Raw genomic sequence first — 26,934 nt, 5'->3', positions numbered from 1 at the left:
TTTCACGGTCCCATGAATTTTGGAGAACAAAACGTGTAAAACTCCCTTCATTAAGCGGAAACTGTGTTACGCGGACAACGGAAAGAAAAATAAACATTTAACGGAAAATTCTGAGTTCCGGACTACAGCGTTTAGATGTTGAGACATTCTGTGAGACATATACATTACACTGTCTGCGATAAAATGTTCGTTCTTTTGTTAAATATTTCTGGACAGTGTTGACCTTCCCCAACCACTACTCATATTCACCCCCACAAATTGTCCTTAATCCCCGCAACTTGATCAAGAATCATACGGAATGTCGGAGAGAAGAAAACGAGATAGAGGAAGAAGAGGAATACGATACCGAGTTCCAAGAAGAGTGTAGAATAAATACATATCAAGATTCTCTCAGAAGTTTAAAGGAACTGCAAAAATTTGCCCTACGAAAAAATTATTCTGATTCACTTAGTATAATTTCTCAGGCTAAAGTGTATGCGGAAAGTCAAGCAGCAATGTACACAGAAAACCCTGCTTGGCTATTAGAAAAATAAAGAAAACGTCTGCATAGCATATTTTGTATTCATTTTAAATTTTTTGTGTACTTATTCGTAGAAGAAAGAAGTACTGTAATCGAACAATGTACTACCTCCACTAAGCGGAAACCTGACTTTAACGGAAATTTTTGCAAGTCCCGCTCGATTCCGCTAAAGACAGTTTTCACTGTACTTATAATTGTAAGTTAATTATAATAGATACTACAAAGTTTCAAATTCTAATATTCATTTTGAAACACCCTGCATTACTTAAAATTATGTCATCCTATATTCATGTCTTGTATGTACACTCGTGTCCAAAATTATTGTCGCATGTCTATAAATATGTTGTTGTAGGAATATAATTTGATAACGAATCCGCCTGGTATTTCTTATAATGTTAGTATATGTATAATCGGCAAAGACATGTATCTAGCAAATTTCATGTCAAAACAGCAGTAAATAAGAACAATAAAACGAAAATAAAACTTTCTTGTCCATTTAGCAACATTTTCTTTTACTCTTTCTCATTTTCGTATTTTAAATTCTTTTCCTTTGAAATTTACCACAAATATACATTTTCCGATTATACACACAGCATCAGTAGGCTATTAAAAGTACTCTGCAAAATCATTATCAAATTATATTCTTTCAAGAAGACAGTTATAGGTATGCGACAATCATTTTGGACATGAGTGTACATATCATCAGGGCCGGTCCTAGGCAATTTGTCGCCCTTTGCCGCCTCCCTCTTTCTCCAGAAAGAACAAATCTTAAAAGTCACGATTTTAAGTATGCTACTCCAGCATGAACAACGAAAGGGAGGGAAACTACACTCGCACTCAGAAAGGCTTATATACTTACTACAAATACAATATTGTTGTGTCTGTTTTTTCTTTAAATATTAATCTATTATGTTAGTGAAAGATAAAGCAAATACATCTGAAAGATGGTAATCCTTTTTATAGAATTCAATATCGAGTTTCAATCTCAACATATCAGTTTGCAATCATAGTGCAACTAGCTCTCTTACCTTTATTTCTTGATTTTCCTTCTACATCTGTTATTCTTTTTAAGTGTTTCCACCTTCAATGATAACGATCTTATTTGCGACAAAGACAAGAGAAGCTTTCATATCAGAACTCTGATAACTAACCAAAGGGGACAGCCATTCGAGAATTGAGTTCTTGTATTTGACAACAATCAAGCAATTTATTCTGGGATTTATTTTAACATTTGCTTTAGCACTGACCATGTGACTTAAACTAATGCGACCTAAACATAATTTCTGAATGTAGTATTCAAATAGAAGGTCAGCTTAGTAAATTTAGCTACCATGATCATGAAGTCTGTTTCCAACAAGAAATATTTATTTTAAATAAAATACTTATGACAGATATTGCAGCCCCGTGCAAATGCACGTATTGCACATATGGTAGAGCCGGCAATGCATATTATATATCTAGTCGACAAATTATTTATGTATGATATTCAGAAAAGTATTAGTAGGCAAATTAATACTAGTTTTTACCTTTAGACAAGTTATTTGCATTTTATACTGTTCGTGATATTATTGTCGTACTTATTAAAGGCCTACTTTCACGAAAAAAACAAATGTTCATTTATATTTTTATTTCTTCGTTGATATTGGTGAAACAGTACAGAAACCCGGATTATTAGTAGGTACGCTACTCATATAAATTGTAAAATATTTGACCCGTATCAGTATTTAGTGTTTAATTTATGTTGCATTTTATGGTAATTATACCTACATAAAAATACTTCAGACTTAAATGACGTAAGATACATTACAAATGACTATTTGAAAAAAAACGAAATTTAGAAAAAAAACGAGAGGCAATGTTTTTTTTCTGAAAAAATACGAACGGTTTTTTTTCTATTTACAACACTAATTGCGAACACAAAAAACATGGAGTTGCCGGTTCCTAACACTTTCGACTTCCCTCCGAAGCATTTAATGTCCATTGTTGTCAAGGCTTATCTCCTGCTACTTTGGATCCTCCTTGAAATCAGGGTATATCTGAAGACCCTATTGAGAGGATATCTGAGAATTACACCCTGTAGGGAATATCCTGTACACCTATTGAAAATTGACGAAACATGAACTTTTGGATTGTGCATGCGTGGCTTCCTTTACGCTGATAATGACCAGCATCCACAGTTTCTGGAATTCGGAATAGGGCCTGTCGAAATTTGGCTTTCTCGCGATTTTGGGCAGCCCTAGCTCTGAAACTGTGCTTTTTGCCACAGATTCATATGAACTTTTTCTCTTACTTTCATGTGAGGAATCAGATCTCGGTATAGTTCATTAACATCCTGTATATATAGCCCATACATTTACCGCAAATTGTTCTTCATAATTTCTTACTGTCGCTACCCTAGGATTTTTCGATACTCCAGCGATGTTCGTTGCGGAGTTTGTTGATCCTGTTTCAGGTGAAAGTGGTCTAAGCAGTAAACAGTGAATAGCAAAATATTAGGGTGCGCCTGTACCTATTCACAAAACGAAACCCGTTGTTCACTGCATCCTGAATGGAGATGCTTCACGCGTTGAAAATGAAATTAAGGCAATCTCCTTGAAGTATATGATATACATGCATACGGGGATATTGAAACAGACGCGAAATCCTAACACTTGGTGGACTCTGCCGCACAGTCTGAATAATGTTTTAATCTTAGTCAGGGTGTATATTGAAGTCTACGCACTGTGCACTGTGTAAGCTCACCAAGCTCATGTAGTTGACAATACACGTGTTACAATACGTTTGTATTGGGGGCTGAGAAGTCTTCGATGATATTCATCTACTGCAGCTGTGCAACTGCCATCACAAAACCCATAGACGTACAGCATGTTCGTATACTCAGCATATGTGAATATGACTGGCATTTTGGTGTAAAACTTCTTACACGTTACCAATTTAATAATCCTGAAATAAATGTACAAATGACCTCCTTACTCTCACTATCTGTAACTAATAGCTCGCAAACTATATTTAACAGTATCTGTACTCTACATCCTGCTTAAATGACGAATGAAATCTGTATTTTGCAGTAACAAACAAGACAGGCACCATATCACGCCAGCCTACGTTAAGATATAAAGGTAACCGAGAAAGGTCTGTCGCTTTTGTGGAGGTCTGTGTTTAATTGGCCCTCACACTGAGTCGAATGCGAATGGAGATAAGGCGAAGGTCAGTTGTTGCTGTGGATATATCCAACATACTACCTGGTTGTGGCAGTTAAGTTACACCGTGAACTTGCGTAAAGACAGAGTGAACATGGGACGTCCGCAGAGCCTGATACGGGCGTAATATGAAGCACGAGTTCAAAGTGGAGTCAAACGCCGCTGCAGTGAGGCAGAAGATAGGCCAGGCCTTCAGTGATGGTGTCGTGACTACGCAGACAGTGCAGCGTTAGTTTAACAAGTTTAAGGACGGTGATGAAACACTCGAAGACCCACCACGTGCCGGAAGACCAACACACGTACAAAATGAAAACCTTCAGGCAGCAATTGAGGCGAACAGTGACCAGATACGTGAGGAACTGGGAGTACAATTCAGTGTGAGTGGAGAAATCATTCGCCTTGGGAAGCACTACAAGTTGGGTCGATGGGTCCGACGTGATTTGACTCCGGGCCAGAAGGAAACCCTAGCAGACACCTGGGTTTCTTTGCTGCTTTGTCTGAGAAAGGAGCCATTTCTGGACAGGATGTTGACATGTAATGAGAAGTGGGTCCTGTACGAAGCTCCATGGCGCCATCATTGGTTAGCATCCCATGAACCGGTTCAAATACAGTCGAAACCAGCACTGCACAAGAAGGTCTTCCTGTGTGTTTTGTGGACTGCTCGCGGCATCATGCATCGGGAACTGCTACCGGCTGGTCAGAGCATCAATGCAACTGTGTGGTGTCAGCAGTTGAGCCGTGTTCAAGAAAAATTCAAAACTCTGGAGCTAGCACTTCTGAACCGCAAAGCGGTCCTCCTGTTACAGGACAACGCTAAGTCCCACGTGGGTAGAATGACCCGGGGCACCATTCTACGCCTTGGATAGCTAACATTAGTGCATCCACCAAACTCCCCGGACATTGCACCGCCCGATTATCATCCGTTCCATTCTTTGGGCAATCACCTTAGAGGACACCAATTCAAATCCCTAGTAGAGGTAAAAATCACTTCATATCTTCATCGCTTCACGGCCCACTAAGTTCTATCGTGACGGAATTCATGGCCTTACAGAACGTTGGCAGAAGGCCGTCGATGCTGATGGGTACTATTTTTGATCTTCCAGGCACGTCTTCGGTGACATATCGATGTTCGAAAATGTTTGTTAAGTTACATTTTTTAAATATTTTTTTATTTATCTGTAAATGTATTATCTAAACAAAAACACCAGAGATGCAGAAAGTGCAGCCAAGTTCGTCAGCCTCAAAAAGTGTTGAGATGAGGATGGATGAGCCAAGTTCCTTGGCTACTGCATCTGAAACGAGCACTGGAACTTGGCGCGAGGTGTCAAGGAAAATGATGTTAAGGATCCTTAGGTATAGTGGTGGTGGGCGTGGTGGTTTTGGAGTCCACCACCAACCCTAGGAATATCAACTTCGTTAAGACGCTAAGGCCGAAACCCAGACTAGGAATACTTATAATCCTCCACGAGGTGTCAAGGAAAATGATGTTGACGAGCCTTAGGGATGGTGGTTGTGATGGTGGTGGATTTGGGGGCCACCACCAGCCTTGGGGCTGAAATGTCCCTGCCGTGAATCTAGGAACAGACATCTTGGTGTATTCGAATATGTTCGCGCCAAGTTCCAGTGTTCGTTTCAGATGCAGTGGCCAAGGAACTTGGCTCATCCATCCTCATCTCAACACTTTTTGAGGCTCACGAACTTGGCTGCCTTTTTGCACCTCCGGTGTTTTTGTTTAGATAATACATTTACAGATAAATAAAAAAATATTTAAAAAATGTAACTTAACAAAGCAAATAACATCAACCGCTAATACCCTATTCCTTTACTATACTTTTTCTTAAAAAATGTTCGCAGGTCATTGGGAGGGCTTGAACCACCGATCTTGGGTTTTATCATTTTTATATTTTTCACGCAGATTACCATTCGACTGTTTTATTGCTGAACGTTTTTCTCTCCTTGCTAGATCATGCAGAAGGACCAGAGTGAGGTGTGGACTTCCACTTTTTTAAAGCTATTTTCAAAGGTTTACCTCATATATGCAAATCCATGTTATGATATTACAATACTGCATTATGGTATCTAAGATAATTTCATGGCAGAAAGATAATGTTAAAGAATTTATAAAAGAACGTTAACGTTAAGTGCGGAGATCCCAGGGTTGGAAATTATATTTGGATTCAAACAGGGTTATGCATTGGATTAAGTTGTGCAATATAAAGAAAATATGATGTGGTTACATCAACCTGAGACAATTAAACGAAGGTAGCTGTTAAGCTAAACACAAATGCAATTCTGAATTTTAGTTTAATATTGGTCTACCTCAGAAAAGGAGACGAACGAGAAGCAAACATGCAGAATTCCTTATTTCGTTTTATCAGCGGAAGTGGGATCGTTAGTAAGTGCGAAGAGACGTAAATGTAAATCATCTAAAAAATGATGTTATAAGAATCCTACTTTTTTTCAGTCGTCGGATACTGTTAATCTAAAATGCGTAAGGGTTATTTTAATGTAATGAAAGATCAAAATTATTCTTGCATTTTAAATATTCCAGTTTCCCTTCCTGGCAAAAGGTAGAATTACTTGTAAGCTTGAAGTGGCTTTTTGGGTCTAATTTAAAAATACAAGAACATTTTTGTCTAATTTAACGTCCCACGATTATGCACCGAAGCTAAAGGAAATTGTGATAATAAGATGGAAGATAATGGTAAAATGAAGAAAGTGGAAGAAAATGAAGAAAACTTCGAGAACAGCCGCGCTCATGGTGTTTGTCTACTACGAAGTCCAGGGATCCCGTGCACCAGATAGAAGTAACAAACAATCTGTTTTGTAAAGATTCATAATTTTAAAGATTCTTCTCATCGTGTTTGTATCTTTATTTTAAATACTAATTACAGAGTTACTTGCTGAAGGATTTTACAGAAAATAAAGTACAAGTCTTGATCTGTTTTTCTGACAGATATCGTTTTAAGAGCCCAGCTTAAAAAAAACAAAAGTAACTCGTCTAATGCGCAGCAAAATTTATTCAGGTTTTAGTTTTCTGCTAGGTTTTCATACTGATATTTTAAGTAAATGTGATTTTATTTTGTCTCCTGAAATATAGTTCTCTCTCAATCTCCTATACAAAAGACAGCTCGGATGAATTACCTATCTCAGAAAACAGTAGAATGTTTCTAAATACTGTTGCTTTTACTCCGCTGACTTCAATGGGTTTTTAATAAATTACTCCTTAGTTTTGGTTCCAAGGAAGGTAAGTAGATAAAAGTATATTTTGGAGACACTCGAATTGGCAGTGAAGCAGGTGGTTAATCATTGTAGTGTGTTTGTAGTTACGATGTTTTCCCTATTTTCATCACTTATTTAATCGTTCTAGTTTAAAAATATAAATAATTTATCACATTTGCGACTTAAAATTACCGTGATTTTCTGTAATGTATTAATAGTTATTTTGTTTGTTTGTACAACGCCGTGGGCCGAGCAAGTGCGCAGGCCTTGGGGCGGTGCCCCCAGCCAGCCAAAGGCTAGTTGTCTATAAAGCCAAAATAGGCGAAATTACAGAAGATGCATAGTCTAATTAGTAATTGATCCGAATATTCTGCCATTTGTGAATATTCTCTTCCCTAATGAAAACAATAAGTGTATTCTTCTCTTTCAGAATTTGTTTGCTGTAAATCCATGCCAACATCCGATTGTTATTTTGAAAGATGTCAAGTTCAGTGAATTAAAAGTTATTGTCGACTTCATGTACTACGGGGAAGTGAATGTTTCTCAGGAACAGTTGCCTGCTATTTTAAAGGTATGTATATATTTATCACCAAGTTTTTTTTTTTTTTCGAGTGATTAGCAATTTATTTGTACAGTCGGAAAAAAAAAAGTGTTAAGTACAATATGTTGGTAATAAAGAAAACCACTGCATGTCCTTTTGTCGTTAAATTTGGAAGAGTATCAGATAAATGTTCGACCTTGAGCGTTGATTGAACGTGTCGTTTCTTAATAATGTTGTTCGTTATTTGTTGTTGTTCTCATTGAAGAGATGTTTCACGTAATCCTGGTGATCTGTGGTTAAAGGAACAAAATGTAACTATGAAAATGGAGTTCATAACGCTAGAAATAAAAAATCAATATAAATCTTACATTTGTTCGTTCCATTTTTTGATAACTTTACAAATTAAATTTGTTGTGGATTAAGTCTCGATCCTGCCTCTCGAACCAAAGCTTTGAAACACAATTGTGATATGTTAAACCAAATTTTGAATATGTAAAATTGAGTTTTACTTGAGACGTGTAGAAAGACAGACCAATGTATGCGAGCTTGTTACGAAAAATTAGCATTTTTTTTCTTTCTGTGTAGCTAAATTGTTTTTCAGAAATGCATACAGTACTTCATTTCACTAGTTAAATTTCGTTAATTCCTTTAATTGTGCATTAGAAATATTAAATTCAGTCTCCATGGATCTTTTTTTGGGGTTCTTCCTTATTCTCTCTCATTCTTATTCCACCAGTTATTTCATTCACTTTCATTAATCATCCGGCTCCTGTAGTCTCAAGGGCTAAGCGTGGGACGTAAGGCTAGAAATTTCACTTCATCCAGGTTAGCGATAGTATCACTTTCTGCCGTATTTGTCCTTTCCTAGCTAAGGGTAGAAGTCAATGGAGAGCTTCTGTGAACGCGCATTGGACCTACTGGGTTCCATAACCCACATAGTTTTAGTTTAGCCCCCATTACTTGAAAATATAATTATGTGTTTCGTCCACAAATTTTCCGGGGGTTGAGTTGGCTGTTCGCTTAGTCTGCAACAAAAAAGAAAATCATACTGCACCTACAATATGCATGTAGAATATAGTTCAGGGTGTCTCAGAATTATTTCCCTGATTACAAACATTTATAAGGCATAGCATATGATACATAGACAAATACATTTTATCTTGAATTGCATGTAACATATACAGGTTTTGTGTACACAATTAATAAATTTCTACGTCTGATCCTGTAGTTGCCCGAAGGATATCCAGGTGATATTCCAATTCCACCCATATGTTGGTCAACATTACGTAAGGGATGGATGTTATGACTTCAGTAATTCTGCGTCGTAATGCTGCGATGTCGTTCACTAATGTTTGGTAAACCTGGTCCTTGACATAACCCCAAAGGAAGAAACCCAGTGATGTTATGTCCAGTGATCGCGGAAGGCATTTTATGGGACCATCACGCCTGATCCATCTTCTCGGAGATGTTGTATCCAAGTAGGCACGAATATCTAATGCCTGATTAGGTGGCACACCTTCTTGTTCTTCCGGAATGTCCTGAATCTGTGGTACAACAAATAACTCCAGCATATAAAGATAGATATGGTTGTGATCGTTTTTTCCCTGAAGAAAAAATGGTACTATAATTTTATTGTGCGTAAGACTGCACCACACGTTCAGCTTAGGGCTGTTTCTAACGGTCTTAAACACAGCGTGAGGATTCTCGGACCCCAGATCCTAGCATTGAGTCGGGTTGAAAAGACCATTCAAATGAAAAGTGACCTCATCTGAGAAAAGGACAGATTTCAGATAGTCAACATTTTCCTCAATCTCAGCATGGCAACAGAAAAGTCGCAACGATTACTGTAATCTGTTGGCTTTAGGTACTCCACGATGTGGACTTCGTACGCACGGGAAAGATGTTATGTAGGATGCGGTGCACTCATGTCTTAGAAATCTGCAACTCACATGGGGCCCTGCGGACTGACTTTTTGGGATTTCTCACGAAGATTTTTTTTACTGTCTGAATTGTCTGTGCACTATGTCCAGGCCTGCCTGTTCTAGGGAGATCACTGACGCTGCCTGTTTCCTTAAACTTAGCTTACCACATCTTGATGCTTTTAACATCTGGTGCTGTCTATGGTATGCCATCTGGAATTGTCTCTGAACTGTTTTTGGTGACTGTGATATCAGAGGATATATTGGGCTTTCTCCTGATTTGAGTTCATGTTTCTGCAAATGGTACCGATTTCGCTGTTGTTACGTCACTGGGCGCTGTAACAAACAAAATAACAGTAAGTGTGTACATAAAAACTTGAATATATTACATGCAATTTAAGATAAAAGGTATTTGTCTATGCATCATATTTTCTGGCTTATGAATGTTTGTAATCAGGGAAAGAATTCTGGAACACCCGGTATTTTTCTTCTTTGAAGGCTGTGAAAAAGTCTCATGTAAGTACGAGGGCAACACGATGAAGCATCCGTATGCTTTGCTCTTTCTGTCTACTTTTCTTTGAATGGCAAATTTTCAGATCATTCGATTAATATCCGGACTTATCATGGCTTCGTTAAGAGGTTCTGACTTTCCTACAGCGCACAATTCGTTGCAAATGGAGGAATTATGAAGGGAAAGTTTCTACGCTTGGCTACACCCCAAACAACTCTGTGATGTGGAAGTAGCTCTTCGCATTATCACACCTGAAACACTTCCATCTCACAATGGGCGTGGAGATACCTTGGTTTGTTTTTGAAACACAGTGGTATTAATACAGACAAGTTGTATTAATAACTGTCAGAGAGGTACGGTTGTTCCTCGTACACGTTGTATATTTGTGTTTTTCTTTCGTTCGTTCGTTCTTTCTTTCTTCTAATAAGAAATCTTAAGTCATTTTAAAAACTGATAGAAAAAAAAGGTGCTATATTTGCCTGGGTGGGTATGTTCCAAGTTGCTAGATGCGAAAAGATTCTTCTACGTTATCTTGTTGGGCGGCGGATCAAAGTTAGATATGTTGCTTTGAAGTAAAAGATATTAATCTCATTCCTTTTCTATTCGTAAGGAGCAGAATACCAAAGGCGACTCTAAGTCATTGATTTTCAAATACCCTATAGCAACCCTGCCTGCAAGCGGTGGTGCAAAAAATGGACAATAAAGAAGTGAACACAAAATGGTAAATGTGTCTATATACCCTAAGTAAGCATAAACCTGGACTTGCAAACAGGTAGCAATGTGTCTCATGGGTAGATCAACGTCTGAAGAGAAGGATCCTTGCTTGATTCGGTCTCAGGCACTCAACTTGTGGTAGACAACATCGTGTCCATGGAATCTCTCAAGTTTCGTCCATACCCTTCACCAATTTTTATCATGTTTCACTTGCATTAATCGGTTGCCTCCTGTAGCCTACAGAGTATAATCGTGATACGTTAAACGAAATATTTGCAACTTGCCTGAACCTCATACTTTTTGAATGTATGTTAAACATTTTAAAAGTGACAATGAGTACGTATTAGATGTTAAACAGATTGTGGAATTGTCAAATTTATTTCAATATTTAACTTATTGTAAAAGTGACGATCACATACGTGTATGGAAAAAATAGGAATATGTTGCTAAGCCTGGTATCTGTTACGAAATTCTACTTTCAGACAGCAGAAATGCTAAAAATTAAAGGACTGGCTGATGTACCCGAACAAAGTATCCCGACAACAAAGTCGCAGAGTAGCTTCTCCTCGGAAAAAACTCCGTCATTTGAACGCCTGACAACAGCGGAATCGTGGGGATCAGATTCTATCCGACGTAGTCCTTCGCCCGCGCCAGGGTCACCATCAGCACGCAGGAAGCGGATGAGGAAGTCTTCCACAGGATCGGGGTCTGGATCAACAGGTCAGTATATACTTAATTTGTGCTACTAACATTGTTACTGTCTTGTTATTTTAGAAACCTTATTTTATAACTAGCTGAAATGCCCGTCTTTTGCACGGGAAGAATAGGGTATGTAAAATATTTAAACCACTTTTTCCCTTTAGGATACGCATTTTAGTGAAAATGTAATTATAGAAACCCATATGATACCGTATTTTTTCGGCATAAATTTTGAACTTCCTACACCGCTAGGATAGGTCCGTTAATCAGTATGGAGTGATAAAAACTTTGAGGCAGAAACTAACTGTTCAAACATTTATTTCAAACGGGTAAGCAGTTTTCCTGATGCGATCACATACAGACAATGTTTATTCCAATGTGGCGAGAAAATATAGAAATTGCAACCTTCTCCTCTTAAAACCTGATTCTTTAAAATACTGGGTCACGTGTCCACTTTTTATGAGTTTATATACAGAGTTTCATCTTCTTACCTTGAGAGGCTCATGAGACACTTTATTTCCCGCATTGTTTTTGAACCTCATATCCTCCTTTAAAATACAGCACTTAATCAAACTGATGATTGAAACCTAGCTGGTGGTAGATATTAAGTATGTTCCAAGCATCATTTCGAAGTTTTCAGCCACTTTCCTGCGATGCAATCACAAACAGCACTCAATATCACTTTCAATGCAGAAGGATAAAAATAATAGAAAACGCCCCTTTTCTCCTAAAACGGAAATGTTTAAAACGCTGGAACAAGTGTCTGCGAATTTTTAATGACGAGTTTGTATGCCGAGTTTCATCTCCCTAATGTCAAGAATTTATGTGGCGCAGTATTATGGGCAAGACATTGAATCCCGTTTATCTCCCTTAGCATGTGTATTAAAAAATTTAAAAAAAAAAATAGTTTCTTACTTATTGTTGTCGTAACGAAAGGAGTTTCCTGTCCAAATCTCACGTTTCTAAATATATTAATATGGCCTGAGTTCTCAGTGAGCTACTTTCACTTTTCTACATAATCGTACATCCCCCCCCCCCCCAGTTCTAAGGGTAGAATTTTCGAAAACTGAATACGTGTTTATCTTATTTTCAATTAAGAGTTGGTATAACAAATTTCACACTTCCAACGTAAATGAATTCTTGCGTTAAGTATTTTCTGAGTAAATAATGGGAAAGAAATTGCCCCCCTTACCCTCTTTAGAATTGGAAGTTTCGCATACTTTGAAATACGTATGTTGTTCTTATTTACCGATTTTCACATGCGCACCTTAAACACTCACAATGTGCACTTTCTCAATAATGAAAGGGAAATTTGGATATAGTAATGACACCTTTTCGCCCCCTAAAAAGCGGGATTTTCCAAAATGCTAAAACATGTCTTATTTACATGTAAGTGTTTATATCGAATTTTACGTCTGACTTAAGTAAATCCCCACATACGGCACTTCGTAAATAAATGAAGGGAAATCCCATTCTTATACATATATATCCTTTCTTTCCCCCTTAACAACGGAGTTTTTAAAACTGCTTAAACACGTATTCTCTTACTTCTAGCTAACAGTTTATAAACTGAATTTTACACCTCCAACGTAAACGAATCCTCGCATTGAACACTTTCTCAATAAAAAAAGGGAAATTTGGATTTATGGAATTGATTGCAGTTTTCACTCTTAGGAGCGGAACTGTTGAAAACACTCTGTTCTTATGTAAGAGTTTATATACCAAGTTTCTTATCTTCAACTAAAGCAAATCCTCAAGATTTCGCATTTTGTGAATAAATAAAGGGAAATTTCAATATTATACCAGTTGTCTCCTTTCTTCCCTTAGGAGGGAAATTTTCGAAAACACTCAAAAACAGATTCTTTTTATTTTTAAGAATTTATACACCGAATTTCACATCTACGTAAGCGAATCCTTATATTGCACAGGTTTTCAGTATTTGGATATTACAGAAATGGACCAACTATTTGCAGACTAAGAAATGGCAATGATACTGTATGAAACAAAATTTTAGGTAAGGGAATAGTAATTAGAACCACATCGTAATTCGGCTTGGCGGAGAAGGGTGAGTTGTTCTCTGTTGTGATGAATATTCAAGTTCCTAACACCGTTTTTCGTTAAGTTAAAGCGATAATTTGACTACTCTGTGAGGAGTAGAGGGAGTTAGTAGGGTTTATCCGACTTAGCATGAACTTTCAAAATGAACTTTCGCTCAGAAAAGTTGTGCCGCCACTACCGATTGTATTCTATCGAACCATCAACATTTTGTATTATCGCCTGAGTTTCCAATTTCCACTGCAACAAACTACGTTGGAGCACAGCCACAGGATATCCATCTTATTCCTCTCTAAAGGTGTACCATAGACCACTGAAGGCATATTGTAGACATCGTTTTAACAATGCAAATGCACGCAAATCCCACTGAGCTGGATTCATATATAATATAATATATAAAAATGTCATGAAAAACAAATGACATGGATTTCAGCTTCCTGCTTCATATCATGATAAAAGCGGCGGGATGATTGAAAACTTTGTCCATGTGGATTCGCAGCTGGTCTTTGTTGGCTCCATACAATCAAGGGACAGATATTGGGGTCATGATAGGTGTTTGGAAAGAGGCAGCATGCACCTTCACGTTTTTGTTAACTTCACATTCCTCTTGTTACCGTATCTAGTGACAAACATGGTTCCAAGCGGAAAACATTCTCGGGACTGGTGGCAAAACTCGGTATGTAATTGCCCAAGTATTACTATTACGCGTCAGACAAATATAGGGCTCATCCAATGTGACAACAGTCTTTTATTTTGATCTCGTCAAGTGTCTTTTGTAGAGTTTTACATTCAACAATGTAGCGTGGGAGACGGTTCTGAACCCAGTTCTTGTGTATGCACTGCAGACAAGACTGCGACGAGTGACATGTCTGACAGTCGACTGCTCAAGATTTAATCTCTGGACCATGTCACGTTGGGGTGATCGATTTTTCTTGCTTAACGAAGTCCACGAGGTATCTCAGGTGATACTTCGCTGATAACCTCGAATGGGGCCCCTTTTGTTCGCGAATGTTTAAATATGGGCCCCACTTCAATCAAAAATGTTACCTAGGATCTATTGGGAAGACATACAAAACGTAAATTGTACAGTATTTTATATTTGTCAGTGTGATGAAGTAATATAGGTGTATAGTGGCCACTTATTTTCTTACATAATGACTTCCGTCGCGCGAAATACTGAAATACGAGTTTTCAAAGAGAACTTCTTTATATATTGCATCGTTTGTTTGTGGAAGTTTAGCGTCTCTTTTTAACAGCGAATATATGAGACGCAAACCTACAGTTTACATTATCACATTCTTGATTTTTGTCAATAAAACGCAAATAAAAAAAATGAAGTTACGTAACTATACTGAACACGTCACGCAATCACCATTATCGAAGCCAGGCGCCCCCAGCATCCGTATACTTCGTCGATATAATAACTTCGTTAGGTCATTCTTCAAGTATTGAATATAGTGCAATAGTGTTCAATGTTTTATCTACATTATGAAATTGAAAGTGAATATGTGACTCTTAATCTCTTGAACCACCCGACCGATCTACATCATATTTTTAACGTAGATGGGGCTCTGACCTGGAAATGTTTTTATCTATTCATTTTGACGGTAGAACGTAGGGTTGGAGGGGTAGGGAGAGTTACAAAAAATAATCAGAACTTAATAACTCTTGAACCCAAATTACGTTCGGGACTGGAAAGTTTTTAATGATTTCACTTTAACGGTTGAACCTAGGGGAGGAGAGGAAAGGAGGAACCACCCGACCGATCTCGGTCAAATTTTTAACATAGATGAAGTTCAAGCCTCGGATGAATTTTATTTTACTTTCACGGTGCAACTTACGGAAGGGGAGAGGGGATATATATATATATATATATATATATATATATATATATATATATATATATATATATATATATATATATATATATAAAATGAAAGTAACTGTCTTTGTGACTTCATTACTCTTGAACCACCCCACCGATCTTGATGAAATTCTCAACATAGATGACGTTTGTACCTGAGATGGTTTTTATCATATCACTTTGATGATACAAGTTAGGGGAAGGGAAAAACATTTAAAAATGATCGAAAATAACGAATATTAGTGTCTAATCTGTAGTTTTTGGGGTTGCTGAGTTCAACGGTGATATTTTCGATCCAGTTTACGTCCACATTCAATCCCACAACTTGGAGGGAGGGGGAGATAGATACATAAAAAGATCAAAAATGACCAATATTAGTGTCAAATCCATAGTTTTTTGGGTTGCCGAGATGAACAGTGACACTTCTGATGCCGTGCTCCGCAACATAGAGGAGGGGGAGGGAGAAAATCAGCAATGATCGGTATTAGTGCCGAATCCATAATTTTCGGGGTCGCTGACATGAACAGTGACACTTCTGATTCCGTTTAAATCCAAATTCATCCCTGCAACTTGGTGAGGGGAGGGAGGAGATAAATATAAAAATGACCAATATCTGTGTAGAATCCATAGTTTTCGGGGTCGCTGAGATGAACAATGACACTTCTGATGCCGTGCCCTGCAACATGAGGGAGGGGATATATATATAATCGAAAATGGCCGATATTAGTGCCGAATTCATAGTTTGCGGAGTCGCTGTGATGAACAGTGACACTTGCGATGCCGTTTAAATCTAAATTAAGCCACGCAACATGGATGAGGAGGGGAGAGTAATGTAAAAATGATCGCAAATGATCGATATCAGAAAGCGCTCTAGTAACAGTAAAAAGTTACTGACTAGCGGAACATATTTTGTTAATTTAATCCAGCGAAGCGGGTAATTGATGCTAGTATTTTATATATACAATATAATGTAAACACGCTAAAGCCGTGTGGGAGAAAGGTTGAATCCTTTCCTGCGTTTTTCGCCAGTTGCATGGTATGAGATCGCTGTCTGGCTGTTCATAAGACGGTTGTAATAGTCCAGCTACCTATCTTCAGGTCTCTTGGAGGGCTAGTGGAATTATTATGATAAGGAGGGAATTCATTGCTCTTGGACTCAGCAATCCCATCTTTCCCAGTGATCCCCTGAATTATACTCCCTCCTGCTAGAGAAGCGATTTACAGTGTATTAGAGGGACACCAATGGAGAATATCAGTGAAAGGGTATAAATACTTGTGATAAAATTTAAGGAGTTTTAATCACTCATATATCTTAATATCTCGCTTAATGCGTGAAAATGTTCATCTGTTATATTTTCATATATCGTTTGCTGGAAGTGTACAATAAATATTGAGTATCCAGGTAACGTATCCGAATTTCTTATGTTTTCGCTGACATTTCATTCACATCCTGCATTGTTGGATGTACGTTTACTAATTTAGAGAGAAAAGAATCGTAAACTCTCCATATTTAAGATCTACATCTACTGTCTTTATGTATTACAAGTATTGAAAACGTCCAATTTTTCGACCACTCAGGCTATTTGATTCTTTCCTTTTAACATACTAGGTTCCCGATCAGAGAGAACCTTAGCCGAAGTATATAATAATTACTGCTCTTCCGAAGTAGATCGTAAGTTTAAAGTTACAAGGAGTAACTGAGTTCAGCGTTTATTCAGCTTTATTCTTCCAGGCACTGGGAAGTATTAAACGATTACATTTCCCTGCCCTTAGAAAGATTTTGAAATCTATAACATGAGACAATAATGGAAAGCAGAACATAAGAAAAGGTTTCCTACTTTACCATTTTCCATTCTCTCTCTTCCTATTCTTCTTCAAACTTTTACATACATTCAACAACTATAGACCAGCCGTAGTGACGATGAAAAAAAAAAAAAAAAAGCCTAACTGCGAAGTAGATGGCCATCCTTTACAACTGTTGACATACCCGAAAAAACAGATCAGATAGATTGACGTACACCTTGATGTCTGTAACCACGAACATTTATGGGAACACTTTCTGCAGAATAAAATTTCTGAAAACGTATATCTCTTTAAACAAATACAATACGAGTACAAATTTTAAGGCAGGCTTTTACCAACATTATTACCATCAGCATTACGGGGCACAACGTACCTCTTATGAATGACTAACATGACGCTTAATCTTCCAACCACACCGTATAAGGCGTCGGTTTAGAAATCATAAGAGATGACTTGAGCAAATCAGCCGACTTGGGATTAAAGTGATGTTCAACAGAAAGCTTACAAAAAAATAAGTACTTCATCCCCTGTTCCAAATATAACTGGAAGGTATTTCCGAGAACAAACTTTTTCATATCTTAACCTCTTCTATATTATCAATAATTATTTCAAACTTCCTTTCTTTTTCAAGATAGTCATCTAGGATATCTAATTCAATCAACCACCTGGCTTCGAGGAGATCATACACCTTACGGTCTAGAACAACTCAAAGGAGCAAAGCCTGTGATCCTGTTCCGACTTATATTAGAGTATGTGGTACTTAAGATATGAAATGGACCCAATTTTGTTGATTACTATTATTGTATATTCTCTAACATTTGATTTACGGTTCTTTGACCGAGGTATATTCTTGACAGGTTGTATTCTACTTTCCTCAATTCTCTCGGTACCGCTTTCAAAGACAAATCCAAAATACTTAATTTTTGATTGAAGCGACAAAGTTTTTTCTTCGGAGAGACAGTAATCTTCATTTATGAAGTGTCTCGAATACCTCAACTAACACGTAACACATCCAAAGTGTAACACCCCAATTTTGATAAAATTTGGCAGGCAGATACTACGCATGAAATAAACGAAGACGAGATTTTTTTTTCTTTCGGAAATACGGTTTTAAATGGCAAAAGCCCCTACCCAAAATTTTGAAATTTGACGCCCAAAAGGCAAGAATACTGAAGTGAATGAAATTGTGCACATATATTGTAGACGTAAGATGAGGGAATACGTGTGTTGTATTTTCCCATTAAAAAAAAACGGTTGGGTGCAGCGAAGCGTTGGGTGGTAGAAGGAGTCGACCGAAACGAATGAAAATGTGTGTATACTTTGTATGCAGAATAAGGTGTTTCGTGTTTCGCAAGTGTCCCCTTCCGATTTCAATACTACGTGCGCAAGGAAAGGTGGCTTCTGACAGTTGGGTAGAGTACATGGAGTATTGGAGGCGGTGTTGCCAGAGGCTCCGCAACAGAGACAGCAGCTCTGGCGAGAAACTTAAGACGTTTAACAAGTCGTCTCAACTACCGGCAACAGCGCGATCAATGACCTTCGTTGCCTAGCAACAGCGTGAAAGAATACTGCTGTGATTGGCGAACAATCCTCCCTCTCGTTTTGTTTACAACATGTGTAGCTATCTGTCAGAGGCAACCTTTCAGTAACTCGGTAATAGTAAGCACAAACAGTATAGCATATTTTATAGCACTTCGGGAGGTTCCTTTAACCTTTTCAATATTTTTCCGCATAAAAAAAAAAAAAAAAAGTTTATTTACTGTCTACTGTTGATATGGCAAATTTGAAGCTGATCGGACGGGAACACTTGGGAAACACGAAAGGTCTTATTTTACATATACAATATCTACACACAATTTCATTTGCTTCGGTCCACTCCTTCCTGTGCTACTGTAGTAATATTTACCTTTTTCGAAAGGGACCTTGGTTCCAACACTGTTTCTCCGCACAAACTGAAAACACGTGTTCGTTTATTTTTTGCGAATTGTCCGTGCACAAAGTTTCGTTGGAATTCTCCATATTTTTTAGGAACTTCTAACGTATACTTTGCACTTTTGATATTTGGTAATCAACGGTTTAGAAGATATGTGCCCCACCCAACCGTTTTTTTTTTTTTTTTTTTTTCCTTACAGTAAAATACAAAACACGTATTCCTTCATTTTACGTCTAAAATATCGGGGCACAGTTTCATTCACTTCGGTCCACTTCCTCTTGCCCTTCAGCCGTCAACTTCCAAATTTCGGGTGGGTGCTTTTGCCTCCTAAAACAGTTTTTCCTCATAAAATAAAAACACCTATTTGTTTCTTTTTTGCGTATTGTCACTACGCAAAGTTTCGTTGTAATTCTTTATGTCCTTTAGGTACTTCTGACATGGTGTTATTAGCACTTTTGGTATTTCGTGATCAATGGTTTGGAGGGGTCCGTGCCCCACTCACCCGTTTTTTCCAGGAAAGCACGAAACACGTGTTCCCTCATTTTACGTCTACAATATCTGTGCACAATTTCATTCACTTCAGTCCACTTCTTCTTTCCTTTCAGGTGTCAACTTGCAAAATTTTGGTTGGGTGCTTTTGCCCCCTTAAAACTGCTTTCCCATAAAAAACAAAAAACACGTAATCATTTATTTCATGTGTAGACGCTACGTGCTAAATTTTATCAAAATCGGAGTGTTACACTTGGGAAGTGTTACATGTAAGATTTTCTTCTGAGTTTCTGTATCTTGGCTAGAAACTAATACGTTGAGAAACACTCTAAATGGTTTTCAGTGAAATCATACAACAATTTAGGCATCAAACTACTTAGTACGAATCCCGAATTTATGATACTGATTGACAAGCAAAGATACTGGAAATTTTAGTTTTTACTATCCTCAGTTAACACTGATGGAAGCTATGGCTTAAATTCAGTTTACTAAATATGGAACAGTTGGTAACACTGGAAATAACATTGTCCATGTTAGATGATGGAAAATTATGTATAAGTACCCGTTTATTTTCCCTGTACGCTACTACAAGTCTTTTCTCTCAGAATTTCTTACCTGGAAACTGGAAGGAATACAGAGAGTACTGGACCTCTTCAACATTAACCAATTGCTCAAATACTCATATAGTTCTCATTTTTTGTGGTTCTGAAGGTGGTAAGGTTGGAGTCGGACCGGAGTAGTGTCAGGTTCTCTATTTTATATTGGAAATTCCGAACACACCCCAACTTGTCAGAGATGACATCGCTATGAGAGCTTAAAACGATCTTGATTGAGGAGTAGTTGAGGTACTACACAATTTTCTTTAAATTCGTCAGTTTCCTTGGAATTACTGTTGGATTCGTGAAATGATCTGCTGTCCACTTCCACTTCAACCTCTGGATGCACTGAAATTACTTTAGGTACAGCAGCATGACGATCAGCTAAGTATCCAGGCCCTGTGATGTTCCCGAGCAATCGGTTGCGCTCATTGGCTGTGGTTCGGCAACACGGATTCTAAAAGTATAAAGAGCAGAGCCAGAAGAACTAAAGACACTAGGTGAAACACGCTGAATATGCACAGTCAATTTGCATGCTTGTATTTTATATTACATACAAGAATTATCAATACTAGCGTGATGCTTATGATGGAAAAAACGTCCAAGGAGAATTTGACCAATGATGTAAAATAGGTAAGAAAACTTAATATTTACCGACAAGTCTTTACACGTTAACTAATGGAAAAGTTGGAAAAATGAAATGAAATCTTTAAGTTTAGCGTCCCACGGTTATGCCGGTTAGACTAAAGGAGACGGTGATAATGAGAGATGAGTGAAATGGTGAAATTAAGTGGGAGGAAACGGGAGAACCCCCGAAAAAACCTACGAGCACGGTGTTTGTCCACCACAAAGTCCACACGGCGCGAGCTGGGATCGAACCAGGGACCTCAAGCACCGGAGGTGAACGCTCTACCACTTAGCCACCGCGCCCCCCTTGGAAAAGTTGGAATTACCAACTCCGAGTATTTTTATGTTCACATTATTAACATGAATGTTGTATCACTTTAATTTTTCGAAATACTGTTTACTCTTGTAATTATCTTCTGATTCCGTATCAACAACAGCATTCTTAGGTTTTCCTTTTAAAAAACTACATACAAACGAGTATGCAGTAATAATTGCACTGAGTTAGCATTAACACTCGAAAATTTTACATTACAAGGTACCGGATACAAGTAGACGGAATATCCTCGAAACAGGTTACAGTAGATTCACAAGTTTGGCCATAACTTTCACAAGGAACAGCTGGTGGACGATTATGCAACATGATATGGGTTGACCTTTTTACAAGAATATATAGTTTCCTTTCCTTTCCCGGGATTTAAACCCATTTTATAAAAGTCTGAATGATACCTATAAATGACATTAAAGCGAGACGCTAGATCATAGTTCTTCCTAACTCCCAGGCATGCCATGATCATACATAAATTTATAGGCTGTAGACATGATCATGTTAACAGTAAAATCGCATATAACTTCCTCATTAAAATACATATCGAATACATTTACGATAGCTTTCTTATTTTCTACAAACTCATTCAGTTGGTGGTTAACTTTTATCATGTAGAATCGGGTGGCCATTAGCTGCGTCCGAGCTGTTTGAAATGAATTGCATCATGGTCCGTTGCCAAATAGCTGACCACGGTTCTTTTTCCAATTCCCACTTTGTTCTGCTTAAACAGGTAAATAATACCAAATCAAGTGGGAAGTTCTTCTTGTGAATAATACAACCTAAATATAACAAGAATTTAAAGGTTTGCTCGGTGTTGTTCCCACCAGTCACCGGCAGTAAGAAAATTTATTAAAAATAAAATATATGTTTCTAAAGAGAGGACCATCTTCAAAGGGATCCCAACACATTTCACCTCCTCGCTCATTAAGATTCTACTTCCAAAAGAAACATTATACCTTGCACTACTTTGATACTGGGCAGAGCCACTCACAGGGAGGACTTTGGGATCCTGACGCTGACATCGCATTCCCATACATAAGGTTTAAGAACTTGCCGTATTGAGGGTAACTCTCATCTACACTTGAGCTACCTGATTCCACATTATCATTATGAGCTGTCATATTTAGTCTCGTGTATATCCAAAGAAGCAATATTATTTAACAAAAGAAGCACACGTATAAATATCACACAAACTGAAGTAATTCTCTTTATTTTATTTTTATTTTTATGACGTAAGCTAGATTGCATGCACCTTCACATACACATTAAAAATACCCGAATAATAATACAGAGTTCCTACTCGTTCTCGAAATCTTGGAAAACCTGGAAATGTCCTTCAAAATGAATTTGTCTTTGAAATTTACAGAAATACTAAATGTCATATTTTTCATAACTATAATGAAGATTTTAATTGATTGCTATTTTTGTTTGTTATTCCTGTTTTTGTACTGAATAATAATTTGTCATGATCCTGCATATGTGGGTGGTTGGTGGGCTTTCTTTCTCCCAACAGGGTGTTTAGCTGGGAGAACTTTTCTCTTCTTTTATCCACTACTCTGTCAACCCATTCTTGGATGCTGTCTTCATTAGCACTACCCTCCAGAAACTGTGCTTTGTACAAGTATCAATCCTCCATAGGAAGATCTCATAAAGATCTTACTTCTATCAACATTACGAAGGAAATGCTGCATCATGCCTTCCATGCAAGGCAGCGCTTCATGGCAAAGCTGAAGAAAATAAGGACTGTTGAGAGAGAAGGTCAAATGCAGAGCAAGAGGAAAGAGATAAGTGAAAATGTACGGCAGTTACAGAGAAAGAAAAGGAAATTGATGGAAACGGGTGAAGCTTTAAAGCCTGAAGCAAACCAGCTTGCACATGAAGCAGAGCAGAAGTCCTGCTTTACTTTATTGACAAAGTCAAATTCTATCTGTAGAACAGCTTCGCTAAAGAAGAAAGAGATTATGGCTATAGATGAGGAAATCACATAACTCTACTATACTCAGTTGAAAAACTTGCAATGTAATTCCTTTTTCTTCCCTAATTATATCTGTTAGACTGTCACGTAATGGAGATGCCATGTACGAAATTAATTTTTGTTATTTGTAAATTTGTTCGGTGCACAATTAAAATGTCATGTAGAAAGAATGAAAATACATGTGCTGGATGTGGGTGGATTGGGTGGACATAAAGGGACTTGGGAGACAAAAAAAAAAAAAAGTTAATACGCTCCGCTTTGTGTATTTAATTATTGTGTATTAATAATATACTTGTATTAATATTCACTGCATAAGCTACTGTACTTTTCGTATCACTGTTGAGAGTTTTGAACCTATAGTTGCAATCCTGTTATACCTTCCTGTGTCGAAGTCCTGGAAAATTGGTGATTTGTCATGGAAATTGTTTTGGGAAAGAGTATGGGAACTCGGATAATGCAAGGGCTGTCCAGAAAGTACCAGACATTTTGACTTATCGAGGCAGTAGGCGGGGCTAGAGTCACCATTTTGGTGTCAGAACATTGCCACACTCAGTACGCATCCAGCTGAGGTAGCATGAGGACTGTGACGCTCTTACTGTGCTCTCTGTGACGTGTTACAATGTGCATTACAATAGAAAATCCCGCCTCTTATGAGTTGCGTTCTGTGATTAGGTTTTGGTTGGCAAACAGCACAAGTCAATTTGAAATCCATTGCAAACTATGTGAAGTGTACGGAAATGGAATAATGAGTGACGGCCAAGCGTACCCAAGAGCTCTTGGACGGTTTTTGGATGGGAGGTGTTCGACCACCCATCATACAGCCCAGATTTTTTTCCGGAGCGACTACCACCTCTTCCCAGCGATGAAGACACGGTTCGCCGCACAACGCTTTGATACTAACGCCGAACTGCATGCCGGTGTAAGCCAGCGGTTCAAATCGCAGGCGGCAGATTTCTAGCTCGACTGTATTGAAAAACGTTGTCACGGTATGATAAGTGCCTTAATTTGCATGGCGATTATGTAGAAAGATAGCTTAAGAGTGTACCTTTCAAATGTATTTAATACAACTTGGTTTGTTCGTTCTGTTATTTTTTTTAAATTTCAAAACGTCTGTTACTTCCTGGACAGTCCTCGTAGCATTAAGTAACAACATGCCATTAGAGCACTTAAGGAACCGAAATATTTTTCTATGCAACCTACCACCCGAAGACAGGACAGAACCACAACCCTGTAGTCACACTGTCACATTTTGATATTATTCGTAAGAAGATGAGACAATGGCTCATCCAAACTTAAATGAAAAATAGAAGAAATTTTCATTAATGAGTGGATGAAAATCCAACTTCCTCCTTATAAAAAATAACAACTTCCAAAAGAACTTACAAAAGGGTCTGATTTCAGTAACTTTCATTAACACGTATTTTTTTCATGATAGAATAAATATATCCAACTGAAACAAACTTTTATCACAATAAAAAACGAATCCAAACGTTTACATAATATTATGTGGAACAAGAAAGAAAATAGTGCAAGAAGGTTGGAGAACTTGGAACAACATATAGGCTGAAAAGTCAGACTCGAAAAACGGACTGTACGTGTTGTAACGAAAGTGCCTGTCTAGCATATGCAACGTCACAGAATTTAACGTCCCACAAATGTAGGATAAAAGTTAAATAACTGTTAAAACTGTTCAGTGCACAAAAGGATTCCAACTTGAGTAAAATGTCCCACGTAAGAATGGGCTGAAGGCCTGAAGTATAGTTCTAAATAGGACTTCCTTGCGTTTCTTCCACGTTGCAGTTACATTACTCAAAAGTTTCGAGAATATAGAATACCATGCAATCTGCAAGGAATAACTAACAAAATACAGCAAAATAATAGGAAGTTTTTAGCCTTTGAATGATTATATAAGGCATATAAATGGAAAATATCATGAACATGAAATGGTTCTAAAGCAAACGTGAAGTTTTTCACTTCTCTCGTTCTTTTCCGCCTTCTAGTTCGATTCCTTTAGGCGGTGAGAAACCGTTTAAAATGGTAGATAACAGGTACAATTTCGAATACAAAAAGTGAAACACAGGTTTGAACATCCGTCTCACCGCTATAAAGAAGTCCTCATTTCAAAGTACAAATGATGCTTTTTCTTCACAGAAACTTACGTAAACTGATGGTTTCTTTCCAAGCATTTTCCAATTAACTTTATAATTAAATCACCAAAAGTAAGGAAAGCCAATTATTTCCATAACACAATTTAAATGTTTTATACTGAACTCAAACACATGTAAGCATTGCTTAACTTACCCTCTTCGTATGGGTACTTGTTATATTTCTCTCACCCCGCGTGTCGTAGTCGCTGACGCTCTCGCCTTTGGTGCTACGGTCTCTGGTTCGATTCGTAATGGGGGCACTCGGTCGAAAAAGTGTAAAAGCTTTCTCAGGCCAGCCATTCTCAGTAAAGTTTTCCTGCGTTTTTCTCATTCATACCAGGCCGCTTCCTTCCTTTTCCTCGGATAGTGTGATCGCTGGAGGACGTAATTCCTCATACGTGGCCGGCTAACATGTCCTTAGATGGTGAAAGCCCAGAAATCTAATTCCTTATTGTTACATTTCTCTTCCAATACTACTCAGGTAGCATTTAATGCGCTACTACATACCTCTTCCGGTACTTAAGTGGCCGGCAGTTTTACTTACGGCAGACCAAAGCATAGCAGATAGTCATGTGTCGCCACTAAAGCACTCCGTTGGCGCGAGTAGCTGAAACGTGAAAGTAGCTGAGAGGAGGCGCCAGTTAGGAACAACATGCTGTTTTGAATCCCCTTACCTAGTATATAGAATGCCATGTCTCATTAAGTTTTTAGGTTTTTGTCGGTTACAACTTCTCAAAAGATGAACTTAGTTTTCTGTCTGTATTTTCTGTATCGCAGTATTTTGATAGTTTCGACGTTTTTCGATTATCAATTAAGTTTCGATATCGATTTTTTATAACCAAATCCGGATATCGCAGAGCGCTACTGGTAAGTACTTAAAATAAGGCACTTGCATTTTTTTTTTCATCTCATTGGTTTAATGAGCTTTTTCTTGACCAAAATAATTTTTAACGTCCATTATATGCTTGCTTCACTGCAGCTTTTTAGGTTAAGTTGCTTTATAGTATAAACTGCAGCCAGAAATCAGTCTTCAATTTATCTAACGGATGTGTTATTTTTTAAATTTAATCTTCATACATAATTAATATATTGGTTTATCCATCTAGTTAGTTGGAATTTTTCTTTATCTGAAGTACATCTAGACTTCGTGGTGTTTTACCATGTTTGACACTGGTAACCTTGTTCTCACTCTTGTGCTAAACTTTGGGTAGGTTCTTTATCTATATGCTGATACAACTTACTCAAATAATTTCTATAGAAGCTGCTGAATTTTTGTTCGGGTCCCATGTTAAGCTGTAGGCCCACGTCTCATCTAGCCTCACTGTTGAAAGGGATGCTAAACTCAACATTGAAATCAAATGAATTCCAATAAATGTTACAATTTCCAGTTCGAGTAACGAAAATGTTATTTTTTACTTCAATATTCGTATATAATTCATTTATTGCTCAATCAGTCAATAATGTTAGTATTTTTCCATATCAAAAATAAGAGACGTATGCTTGGTGTCCTTTACCCGTTTTCAACATTGTTGACTTTAAATTTACATTAAACATTGGATAGGCATAATATTGTTAATTTACGTGTTACTCGATTAAGTTACCTTTACATAGTAAGCTCTTGAATTTTGTGTTATTTCAAACAACGTTACGGGTGACCTGGTAGAGATCAGGGTCACTTTATTGTTCCGTCATTGGTGTGTGTTGGTATTTTTAAGTACCTGAAATGGTACACATAAACTTCGTGACCTCTGATTTCTCCTTCACTGGTGATTTTATTCTTGGGTTGAAACTATT

At 37.6% G+C, this 26,934-nt stretch overlaps 1 protein-coding gene across 6 annotated transcripts in view; it reads left to right on the top strand.

Moving 5' to 3' along the window:
- The window catches only part of LOC145673891 (uncharacterized), a 286,927-nt gene that overhangs the window by 64,655 nt on the left and 195,338 nt on the right, over window positions 1–26,934 (top strand). For all 6 annotated transcript variants that reach the window (XM_081743687.1, XM_081743688.1, XM_081743690.1 and 3 more), the window contains exons 3-4: window positions 7,373–7,513; window positions 11,110–11,347. In XM_081743687.1, coding sequence (XP_081599813.1) covers window positions 7,373–7,513; window positions 11,110–11,347 — 379 coding nt within the window. The remainder of the gene's footprint in view (window positions 1–7,372; window positions 7,514–11,109; window positions 11,348–26,934) is intronic.

This window comes from Thermobia domestica, chromosome 17 (assembly GCF_964235325.1).
Source record: "Thermobia domestica chromosome 17, izTheDome1.hap1.1, whole genome shotgun sequence".
NCBI lineage: Eukaryota > Metazoa > Arthropoda > Insecta > Zygentoma > Lepismatidae > Thermobia > Thermobia domestica.
The sequence above is the reverse complement of the archived record's forward strand: the minus strand, read 5'-3'. Positions and strand labels throughout refer to the sequence as shown.